This window comes from Leucopleurus acutus (assembly GCF_964270905.1).
Source record: "Leucopleurus acutus genome assembly, chromosome: 1".
In the NCBI taxonomy this organism is placed as follows: domain Eukaryota; kingdom Metazoa; phylum Chordata; class Mammalia; order Artiodactyla; family Delphinidae; genus Leucopleurus; species Leucopleurus acutus.
This window is the reverse complement of record NC_139142.1, coordinates 42,638,504-42,650,042: the sequence shown is the minus strand read 5'-3', so window position 1 is coordinate 42,650,042 and position 11,539 is coordinate 42,638,504. Positions and strand designations below refer to the sequence as shown.

General features: G+C 40.1%; 1 protein-coding gene across 1 annotated transcript in view; it reads right to left on the bottom strand.

The window, feature by feature from the left end:
- Window positions 1-1,471: 1,471 nt before the first annotated feature.
- Window positions 1,472-11,539, bottom strand: part of ARMH4 (armadillo like helical domain containing 4) — a gene marked incomplete at both ends in the record, with an annotated part of 135,098 nt that continues 125,030 nt past the window's right edge. The window contains 3 exons of the mRNA XM_082842175.1: window positions 1,472-1,540; window positions 1,784-1,918; window positions 8,745-8,776. Coding sequence (XP_082698301.1) covers window positions 1,472-1,540; window positions 1,784-1,918; window positions 8,745-8,776 — 236 coding nt within the window. The remainder of the gene's footprint in view (window positions 1,541-1,783; window positions 1,919-8,744; window positions 8,777-11,539) is intronic.

The window sequence follows — 11,539 nt, the reverse complement described above, 5'->3', positions numbered from 1 at the left end:
GATCCCACATGCCACGGAGCAGCTGGGCCCGTGAGCCATGGCCGCTGAGCCTGCGCGTCCGGAGCCTGTGCTCCGCAACGGGAGAGGCCACAACAGTGAGAGGCCCGCGTATCGCAAAAAAAAAAAACAAAAACATACCTCCTACGTCACACAGTGGCTATTAGAAACAACTGTGCAGCTTGCCTTGCACACAGCAGAGCAGGTTCCAATAAATGGGAACAAGTTCTCCATAGTGTAAAGCACCATGGACAGTATTATTAGTAACCTTTATTCGTCCACGCAAACGAGCCAAGTCTTTACCCAAAAACTCTACTTCCTGAAAGTCCCAAATACCTAGATGCAAAAGACAGGGCAAGGAATTCCGTTCCAAGGGAAATGAGAAATGATCTAACACAGTCCAGCATCGCCCAAAGTGAGATGCCCTGAGACAGGCTGGTTTTTTCATAAGTTCCGTCATGTGCCAGGACTCTAGCCCCCGAGTCTGCTCCTACCACAGAATGTGTTTTTCTAATAAAGCCAAATGAGGACCCATGGCAGCCCAATCATTGCATGGCCAAGACCACAGATGCAGAAAAGCAACATTTTGAATAATTCAGAATGGTAGCCACACAAGCACGGAGCCAAATGGCAGAGATAAATGCTCTGGGAGCTTATCTATCCTCCTTTTCCTCTTGATTTCTTCCTCATTTCTTCTTGACAAGTGAATGATACACATAAAGGACGTCTCTTAATGATAAACATGTAAGAATCTATTGACAGGTCTTTCGGACTCAATTACACTATTTAAGAAAGCAAGCTTACATTAAGACCGAGAGTCAATTTAATGCATTATTTCTAGTGCATTTTTTCTTTGCCAAGAATAAGAGGGAAGGGGAAAAATAATAAAAACCAGGAGACAAGTACATAATGTAAGGTACAAACAAATCTATATATATCCTAATGTGCTGAGAGGTCTTCTTGAAGAAAAGATTTCACTCCGAGTTGCTGCTAGTTTTGATGCAAATGTAGTATGTGGCATGGCCCACAAGCCTAGGGATTCAAGTAGGTAGAGCAGTCATCACAAGTTCTTCTTTGTTAAGATTTCTATTTCAGAGTCGAGTGTGCCTTGGCAGCAATACTTGTTATACTTCAGCGCACGTAGTCCAAACCAAGGACAAGACAATGTCGAAAAATACAAAATATTTACCTAACCTAGCAACTCCTACTGAACAACACGTATGCTGCATATTTACGAGTTGTAGCCCGTGGTTGTGGAAAGTTCACTACAGAATAAAAACAAATACTGCATATTACAGTTCATATACAGCATGCCTTTTCTGCTCAGTACACGAAAAATCTACTCCCCAGCAGATAATGAAACTGATGGCCTGACAGCCCCAGCATGGCAGAATGTTGTCCTCTTTTTTTTTGCCCCCAAATAAAAAATAAAATAATAAGATCGTTGACTGTTCCAATTAAATTCCAGTCCAATTCAAAATTCATCTTCAGAGCTGTCAGCTAAGAGCATTACTCGATCTTGCATGCTGTTGAATTCTCTCTGCTGGGGAAAGAAAACAGAGAAACATTAAACTCCTTCTGCCGCAGAGCAAAGCTGAGGAACAGGCCCCCTTTAAAAGACACGTGAACAAACCAAGCCGAGGCAGCAGCTGCAGCAGCTCATCAGAACCACTGGGCACATCAGTACCATTCATGCATCATTAGGCCCCATGTGCTTTATTAAGCAAATTAGAAAAGCGAAGGATGTTCAGAAACTGATTAGGTTTTGCTGTTGTTGATTCCATACCTTTCTTTTATGCCTTTTGAAGCCATTTCGCCTTCGGCGATTCATAACCTTAATGCTGTAGAGCGCTCCCAAGATGAACAAGGCTCCAGCTATCCCAACCCCCACGGGCACCAGCATCCCAGACATATAGCCAGCCTGCACGGGAAAAGAAACACACATTAGGATGCTAAACAGACTGCCGCCCTGGGTTTCTCAGCTCTGCTGGAGGGCAGCAGGTTTTTAGACACTTTGAAATCTCCTGTCTGCTTTGTTATAAAATAGCACCTGGAATAAAGTTACTTTTTAGAGAGAAGGCAACAGAGAGAGAGATGTGACTATTTTGGGATATTTCAAATACGCAGAAGAAGTACTGAATAAATCAGCCAGACCTAGTGGCACCTCCAGCCACTTGCTTATGCACATTTGTCAACACCAGGTTTTGGTGACAGAAATATAATTTGTATTAAAGATGGATGAAGTAAGCCTCTGAGAATGCCAGGACTATTAAAATGCTATAAATTGGAAATAGCAGTCTGAGTCAAGCTCCAGGGGGAGTTGAAGTGCCCAGTGGAACATTGTGCTTCTAAGAGGGCAGAAGGAGGGCCTTGACTTTGGTAGTCCCTGTCTCACAATCTTAGCTGCGTCACAGTAAGAAAGGAAAGAGGACTGTGCTTGTATGGGAGTGAAAAGTGAGAGTTTCTGGAGACAGCAGGGAAGAGAAGGACCTGCAAAGGAAAGAGGAAGTATGTTAGGTGTTGGAGCCCAGGCAAAAAAGACAAGGATGAGGAGAGAGTTGCACAGAATGTGGATGGCTTTGTTTGTATGAAAGAAAATATCTGCCCAGTGGACAAGGCCAAAGTTGAAGGTTGGGAGGGAATTCTGAATGTCCCCAGCCCCAAAGAAAGAAAGTGGCAGAGAGGGGCACAAAGATCACTGCTAACAACACTGGTACTTCCAAAAGAGCCTGGAGGTTTCAAACGCATGTGGGTCTCCAACATCCCCAAGGTGTTACTATGGATACTTTAGTCCTAAGAGAGCAGCGTGATCTCCACACATCCCTGGGCTTGAGTAAGTAGCTCAGGACCAACCCAAGTTCAAGGTAAGGCCACCACCCTAAGGGTACTCCCTGCATCTTGGCCAGTAAGACACCTAAGGGATAGAGGTGGATGAATAACCAGAGCCTTTCATAGAGGAACACGACACTGGTTTACCTTCCACGATGGCCCCTTCTAGAAGGCTACCCAGAAAAAAACCATAAACAATTATCAATTTTAAAAGTACTGTAATAAGTACTTTTGATAGACATTATTTTATGGGGGAAAAACCATGAGTCTGTTCACTTATTTGACTATTTCTAAAAATTTTAATATACCAAAAACTATTTCCAGTATCTTTCAGAATGAGGCCCAAACAGAGAAGGACAAAAAATAAGTTTTCTAACAAGTGTCGAAGTAAGCAGGCTATGATGCTTTCCCAACATTTCTAGAATTAATCAAAGGGACAAGACCTTACAAAACTGCAGCATCCTCTTGTACACAGCCAGCTCGTTCACTGGTTTTGTTTTTCAGAGTCTTGAGTTAGAGCAGAATGTGGAATTTTTTCCATTAATTTGAGAACATAGCATTGTTCCTCAGCATACTAAGTGTTTTTCCCCAAGAAACAAAGCTCAGTCATTTTCCAACAAATTAATATGCTTTACAGAAACCCAAACTTTCTTCTAGATCTACGAAAGGCTTATAAAAGTCTGTAATTTTCCATTGCTCTCACCAGAGCTATGACTTTCTTTTTACATCACTATTCCCAGTGCATGGAAATATACATATATGTTGATGTATGATAATTTTAAGCACAGTAGATTAGATTTTACAGAGCTGTACATTCAAAGGATGATATTTGAACTTTTGGAAGCTCAACTTGATCAACCTCTGAGTGCGTCTCCTCACACTATGTAACTCAACCCCACACCAAAAATATGAATATTACAAAATGTGTCACTTTTTGCATGTTTCTTATTTACACATTGAGGCTTCTCGTTTCGAGAGCTTTAAATCATGTAGACTTCACAAAAATTCAATTAATCTCTCTCCTCTCTTTATTCCTCGTGTGTGTGTGTGTGTGTGTGTGTGTGTGTGTGTGATCTGCCTGTGCCTTGAAATTACAAGTAAATTACAAGATGGGAATAAAGCAACCTACCCTCTTCAAATATAATTTACCCATCCCTCATACAAAACTGACTAATTGAAAATAAGCTCTGTTTTTAGAATTGCCCATGACTTGTTTCCTGTAGAAATGAAAACAAATAAGACACGTACATATTAAGTTACAAATTCTGCCTAGCACCTTTTCTCTGTTCAGAATTATTGGACGTGCACATTCCTCCACACGTAACTTGCCGAGAAGAACACAACTGCATCTGTGCATATTCCAACCGAGAATGCATAACCTGAATCTAATCATGAGGAAACATCCAATAAACCTAAACTGAATATTCTATTTTTTAAAGCACTGTATTCTTAAAAAAATATCAGAGTCATGAAAGACAAAAGATGGTTATGCAAATGGTCCACATTAAAGAAAACTAAAGAATCCTGACAACTAAATGTGTTACATGACCCTAGACTAGATCCTGTAACGGAGGAGAAAAATGAATTTATAAAGGAGATTTGGGGTCTGTTAACCAAAAGACTGAAATCTAGGTGCCAGAACAAAGTATGATATCAATGTTAAATGTACTCAAGCTGATAACTGTATTATGGTTTGCTAACAGAATATTCCTATTCATAGGAAATACACACTGAAGTATTTGGTGTAAAAGGACCATGATGTACGCGGCTTTCCTCAAACGGTTCAGAAAAAAGGAGCAGAGGTAGAAATGGGGTAACGTGGGAAGAATAAGTGCATCTGGAGAAAAGGAACAGGGGTATTCTTTGTACTATCCATATTCTTGTATCTTTTCTGTAAATTTGAAATTATTTCCAAATAAACAGTTTGAAAATTAAAAGATGGGTTGTTAAGATAAAATTTACTAGATATAGCTGTTTTTTTTTTGTTTGGTTGGTTTTGGTTTGTTTGTTTTGTTTTATATTTATGAGAAAGGTATCCTTCCTTCTCAGGATACTGTATTTGTTCAGAAACACTGGTTTTCAAGAAAACGATAAGAAAACCATATGATACACTGTACTGCCTAAAGTCTGCTGAATTCAGTACCCTTATGATGTCTATTCAACAGTGGTTCTCAAACCTGAACATGCATCAGAATCACCTTCAAGACTTGTCAAAACACAGATTGTTGGACCCCTTTCCCCAAGTTTCTGATTCAGTAGGTCTAGTGAGGGACCTGAGATTTTGTATTTCTAACAAGCTCCCAGGTAATGCAATGCTACTGGTGCAGACTATACATGAGAATGGCTGTTATGGAATATAGGCTGGATCATCCATTTTCTGCATTATTTCCTAAAGCTAGAAGAAATAGAATGACCCTGGTGATATAACAACAGGGCTGGCCTGTATTATACAACTAAAATGTTGATGCATCTTCAATTTTGAGAAACAATATAGATGCTGAAAAAATACATCAATAGGTAGCCAGGTAAGGATTTGTCAAACAAGCATCACTAACTTGGACATTTAAACAGGAAGAAGGTTAATGATGGAATGAGTATAGGGACTGTCCCTTGATAGCCATTCGCCCCTTCTTCTAGAGCAATAGAACCTTCCATCTGGGCTGGGCACAGAATAACGATTACTTCTCCCTTCCTTCTATGCAGCTGGATGTGACCATGTGATAAGCCTCACTAAGGAGACGATACATTAGTGACATGTGCAACTTCCAGAGCATGCTCTTCAAGGGGGGGAGCAGAGCCTTTACCCACCCCCCCCCTTTAAGAATGGCAGAGTGCCTTTATCTTCCCTTTTAAAGGGGGAGGGATATCTTAGCCTCCCTTTTTCTTCCTTCCTTCTGGCTAGAGTATAGACCTAATTGCCATCCAGGACCACGAGATGACCTTGAGAATAAAGGTCACAAGTCATGGAGCATCAAACAGAAGGAGGCTGAGCCTTCAATGTTGCTCCTCACTAACCCCTGATTGCTACCTCCAGACTCACAAATGAGAGACAAACAAAGTTCTCTCTTGGTTAAGCCATTGTCATTGGGGGGGGGGGGGGGGTTGTCTGTCACTCACAGCTGATCTTAATCCTAACTAATATAGGAAGACTAAATAATAACAACAAAGAGAATAATTCAGAACTTTTTAGAACACCTACCACCCTTTCTAGAGTCCAGCTAACTAACAGGGAAACCAATATCAGGACCAATTAAATGAAGCTAAACTGAGAAGATGTTCTGGGTTGACTGAAGAGCCAGTTAAATATGTAGTTTAGCTTTCAGTTCTAAGGGACTCTGTGACTTTCAACAAAACGGCAATAGTTTCACTCTCAAATAGTTTCTGAAGATAATGACTCACGAGACTTTTATAGATGATCGCTAGCTAGCTAGACATATGAAAAGAAAGAGGGAGAGGGGGAAGAGAGGAAGCGAAAGGAAGGAGGGAGAGAGAGCGAGGAAGATATGTATACATATGTTATATGTGTGTGTGTGTGTGTGTGTGTGTGTGTGTGTGTGTACACATATGATTGTATGTCTCAAGTAAGTGTATAATATTTCACTCCCAGAGGGAGGTGACTGATTAGACTGAGTCCCTCCAAGAAAAAATCAAAATATGAAGGCAAGTACAGCAACATGGATGGACCTAGAGATTATCATATGAAGTAAGTCAGAGAAAGACGAATAACACATGATATCACTTACATGTGGAATCTAAAAAAAAATGATACAAATGAACTTATTTACAAAACAGAAATAGACTCACAGACATAGAAAACAAATTTATAGTTACCAAAGGAGGTAGCGGGGGGAGGGGGAAGGATAAATTAGGAGTTTGGGATTAACATATACACACTACTATATATAAAATAGATAATCAACAAGAACCTACTGTATAGCACAAGGAACTCTAGTCAGCATTCTGTAATAACCTATATGGGAAAAGAATCTGAAAAAGAATAGAGATCTATATGTATGTATAACTGAATCACTTTGCTGTATACCTGAAACTAATACAACATTGTAAATTAACTATAATTTTAAAAATGGTTAAATTAAAACAAAATGAAGACAAAGCAAGTCAACCCGGTGGGAGTTTCAACTATTTTTCTTCCAATTTTTTAAAACTAAAACATAACTGAAAAAATGGTACAGAATAAAATGAAAAGAGGGCTGGAAAAACTTCAGAATAGTCCAGAAAACTGAGGCCATACATAAAATTATTTCTCTTGGTGAAATGGAGCAGGGAGAGGGTGCCAGGTCTTTGAGACAAGAAGGAATGGTCCACAAGAAGAGAAAATACAGCCTTTCTCCAAAGCTACACAGATTTCTAAATGGAGTGGTGAAGCTATATATACATACAGGTAAGAAACTTTGCAACAGCCAACTTCAAAACAGGCTACGTGCCAACATTTGTTTTCTTAAGTCTATTTTTTGTCCATTTTTGTAATTCAGAAGGATATTTTCTATAGAAACAATGATATACAGACTCCTAGATTAAACTACCAGAGCCTGTTTACTTTTCATTGCATTATATTTTCCCCTGAAAAATAACAAGAAGCACTATGAATGTAAATATATTCAGTTCTAAACTTTTGCGCTTCTCTTACCCCAAATCTTGCTCAGTCCTCTGATTACACCTCCCTTAGACAACTGGACCCATTGCAGATACCAAAATGGCCTCCACTGATGTCAACAGGCTTAAAATTCTTCAACGTCACTTTTAATACATATGGACATAAAATAATCTCATTCTCAAAAACTATATAGGCTAAATTTTACTGAGAAGCAGAAAAATAATAGTGAGAAGAATTAATATAATTATACAATTTTAATTGCAGTTGAATGTTTTCTTTTATCCTTTAACATTAAACTGTAGCAAAATAAATATTAATCATTCAAATATGGGGGAAACTGACCTCAAATAATTAAAAAAAGATATGAGATACCATCAACAGATGTATATTCTAAGAAAGGCGAATTGGAAGTAACTCCTATCTGGCAGTTGAAACGATTTCCATTTAACTAAACCCCCAGTGAAATCTGAGCTGGCTTATAGTAATTGGATCTGACACAGACTACAGCAAGGAGTTCAGAATTCCACCAATATTTTTATGAGTAATTCCAGTTTGAAATTACAAGGTACCAAAAATGAAACCTTAGAGAGTGTTGAAAATTAAAAGAAAATGAAAAATATAAACCTGGAAGGAAGTTAATATTGTCAGTCACAAATGTTGATGGCAGAATTAATGCAAGAGAGGAAAATATTTCTCTATAGTTGGCCATTCCAGATAGGTCAGCTCATCACTCAGCAGTGGCACTATGATAGACTACATAAAAGTGAGCCTAAGGAGAGTACTTAGGTGTTCAGGTGTTTTTAATCCCACCTCCCACTATGGTTTAAGGATGCCCTTTCCATCACAAAGTTTTATTCTTAAATCAAGTCCATCAATTTATGTCCTTGGGTCACAAAAATCAATGCCTTCCAAAATCCAAGGTATTTCTTCCTCATATAGGAAGATCAGGTTTAAAAGATCCTTGCATTGGGACATGAACTGCGCACTAGAATGGGATTACACTCCTGCAATTCCCTAAAAGGAACTCCACCTTGATATGTAAATGGGGTTACTCAGTTGTACATACCAGGAATTACATTCCATAAGTATGAATGGCACTCCAAAGAATAAGGCATCCCTTGTATTATACAGACCTTAAAGGGAAGACCTCCTTTCTTGCTGGGCACCTGGAAATGGCCCTGTATCTTTGCATAGATTACCATAATCAGAATAATGAAATAAAGCTCCATTACTCTCAAGATCTTTTACTTGACAAAGCCATGCCCTCTAAGATAAATGCAAAGGAAGAAAATACTCCTCTTACCTTGTCTTTTAGTTTTTCCATCCAGCTTCTCACTACAGAAAATAAGAAAAGAAAATGTAAATAGCCACCCTTCTACTTATAGTTTATTGTGTTAAATTCATTTGGTAACTTACTTATATTTCATATATTAAGTTAATTTGATACAATGAAGGTATTATTGTATGAAATACAATAATACATAATGAAATACAGTGAATGGGTCAACAGTATTAACATAATGACAGCAACAGTCTTATTTTTATTCCCGTTCATTTAAAAATACAAAACAGGGCTTCCCTGGTGGCGCAGTGGTTGGGAGTCCGCCTGCGAATGCAGGGGACGCGGGTTCGTGCCCCGGTCTGGGAGGATCTCGCGTGCCGCGGAGCCGCTGGGCCCGTGAGCCATGGCCGCTGAGCCTGCGCGTCCGGACCCTGTGCTCCGCGGCGGGGGAGGCGCGACAGTGAGAGGCCCGCGTACCGCAAAAAAAAAAAAAAAAAAAAATACAAAACAAAAAAGAGCACAAACATATCCCTCACATAACATTAAAGGAACAGAGAATATTTTTGTTTGCTAAATGTATTTTCTATTATTTTGGGGGAGGTCTGGGAGAAGAGAGAGGAAAACACCTTCAGAATACCAAGTTTACTTCTAACCTGACATTTTCTCCTTTTTTTTTTTTAATTTTTTTTTTTTTTGACCCACTGGGCCCTTGGCAGTGAAAGCGTAGAGTCCTCACTAGTGGACCGCCAGGGAATTCACATTTTTCTCCTTCCCTTTATTTCTCATCTTTCTCAGTTTTTAAGCTCAGTGGGAATTCTGCACTTGAATCAGTGTCAGAGAGCAAAGGTAGGAATGTGCACTGGGCAGGCCAGGGCTACTCAGCTCTTACTAAAAGTAGTCAATATTTTAGGCTCTGCAGGCTGTACAATCTCTGTCACAACTACTCAACTCTGCTGTTGCACTGAGAAAGCAGCCATAGACAGTAGCACATAAGCAAGTGCGTTTGGCTCTGTTCCAATACACTTTATGTATGGACACCAACATCTGAATTTCATATGATTTTTTTATGTCACAAATATTTTTCTTTCGATGTTTTTCAACCAAACAAAAAATTGGAAAACATTCCAATGGGCCGTATAAGAACAGGCAGCAGGCCAGATATGGTCACAGCCTGTTGACCCCAGGCATAGACATATTTTACTCAAGAAGCTGGTGTCTCCATTTACTATCTGACTTCAGTAATAACATATGTGACAACAGTGATGACAGCTAACGTGTGTACGGCTTTACCCCTTACAGAGCATGTTCGTATGTACTACATCATTTGATAGGCAAACCAATGACAAACATGAGAGTCAGGTAAGATGATGCTCAGGGGAAAGAAGAGGAAACTGAGACTCAGAAAAACTAATAGCATTGCCACGGTTAACCAGGGAGGAAAGAGCCACTGGAACTCCAACCACCATCTGATTAACAGCCTACAGAAATAAGGCTTCCCAATTACCCATTTCTTTTGGTGATACCACTGCTGTTTTGCTCTCTCAGGTTGAAGATGTGGAGATAACCTTTGGCTCTTCTGTCTCCTTCAGTCCCCAGCCTCAATCTCTCATGTCAAGACCTTGGAGGACAAATCTCAGATTTGTCCTCCCCTCATAGCTCCTTCTGTCTCAACTGGGATTCAGGCAAAGACGGTGGTGCTCAATCAGAATAAAATAAGAGTCAAGGGAAGGGCAAAGTAAGACAGTGCAGGCCCCTCAAGAACTAAGCCATGGATCAGTGATTCTGGGAGTGGTTCCATGGAGAAGTGAGGTCAACCACTGATTCACTGAGTGACTTTGGAGAAATTAGCAAACCTCTTGGATGCTCAGTTTCCTCATATGTGAAATGAAGATGGTAATACTTGTCTTATGAGATGGCTGTGAAGATTAGAAATAACATGTGCAAAGTGTCTAGTACAGAACTTAGTGTAGAAAACCAAAATAAGAAATCTGGGATAGGAAGGGGAAAAGAAAGACACGTGAAATATGAGTATTGTGTTAACATGGCTCGATTAAGCCCAAGATATAAAGTTAAAGTCAAGCAAGAGAATGCTTCCAACTCATTCATTCGTTCAACAATATTTACAGTGCACAGTGTGTTGGCCAGTCACTGTGCTCAACACCGTATCAGTAGAAGATATGGGGACCTAATTCCAGTGAGAAAAGGTTAGGACATCAGGTCTATGAGACATGGATGACAAGCAGCAACACAGGGACTGAGAGAGTGAGGGACAGAGCAGGAGAGCCAATTACTGGGGCACACAGCAGAACGCCAACCTCAGAAGCAAGATGTCCGGAATCAGGGAATCAGCTGGATATTACGTAAAGAGCAAAGCAAAAGAGAGGTGGGAGCAGGAATGCTGGTGTGAGGACATCATGGAGGAGGTGAGCAGGGGCCGGCTGACTACCTGTCGACGGCAGCCCAGGGGTAGATTGGAGAAGAGGGAAAGGAGGCACAGATGGCGCCAAGGTCTGAGGCACTGATAGGTTTTCCAACTGTAGAAAATTCATTGCCAAGAGAAACGTTTTAACTTAAGCCTTATCGAGCCAGATCTCATTGACAATCTGTCCAGATCTTAGGTGCTTAAAGTAAATTTCCAAGTCCTGCTTTGGGTGCTTCTTAAGGCAGTCATTCTTCACTGGGGGAGGGAAGGCATATTAGCATGGGATGTGCATATGTGCACAGGTAATCTGAAAGAGCACATTCGATGGATCTAGTTCTGTAGTTTATAATAGGAACTACAGAAAGAGAGCTGGGCAAACTCTACTTGGCTAGTG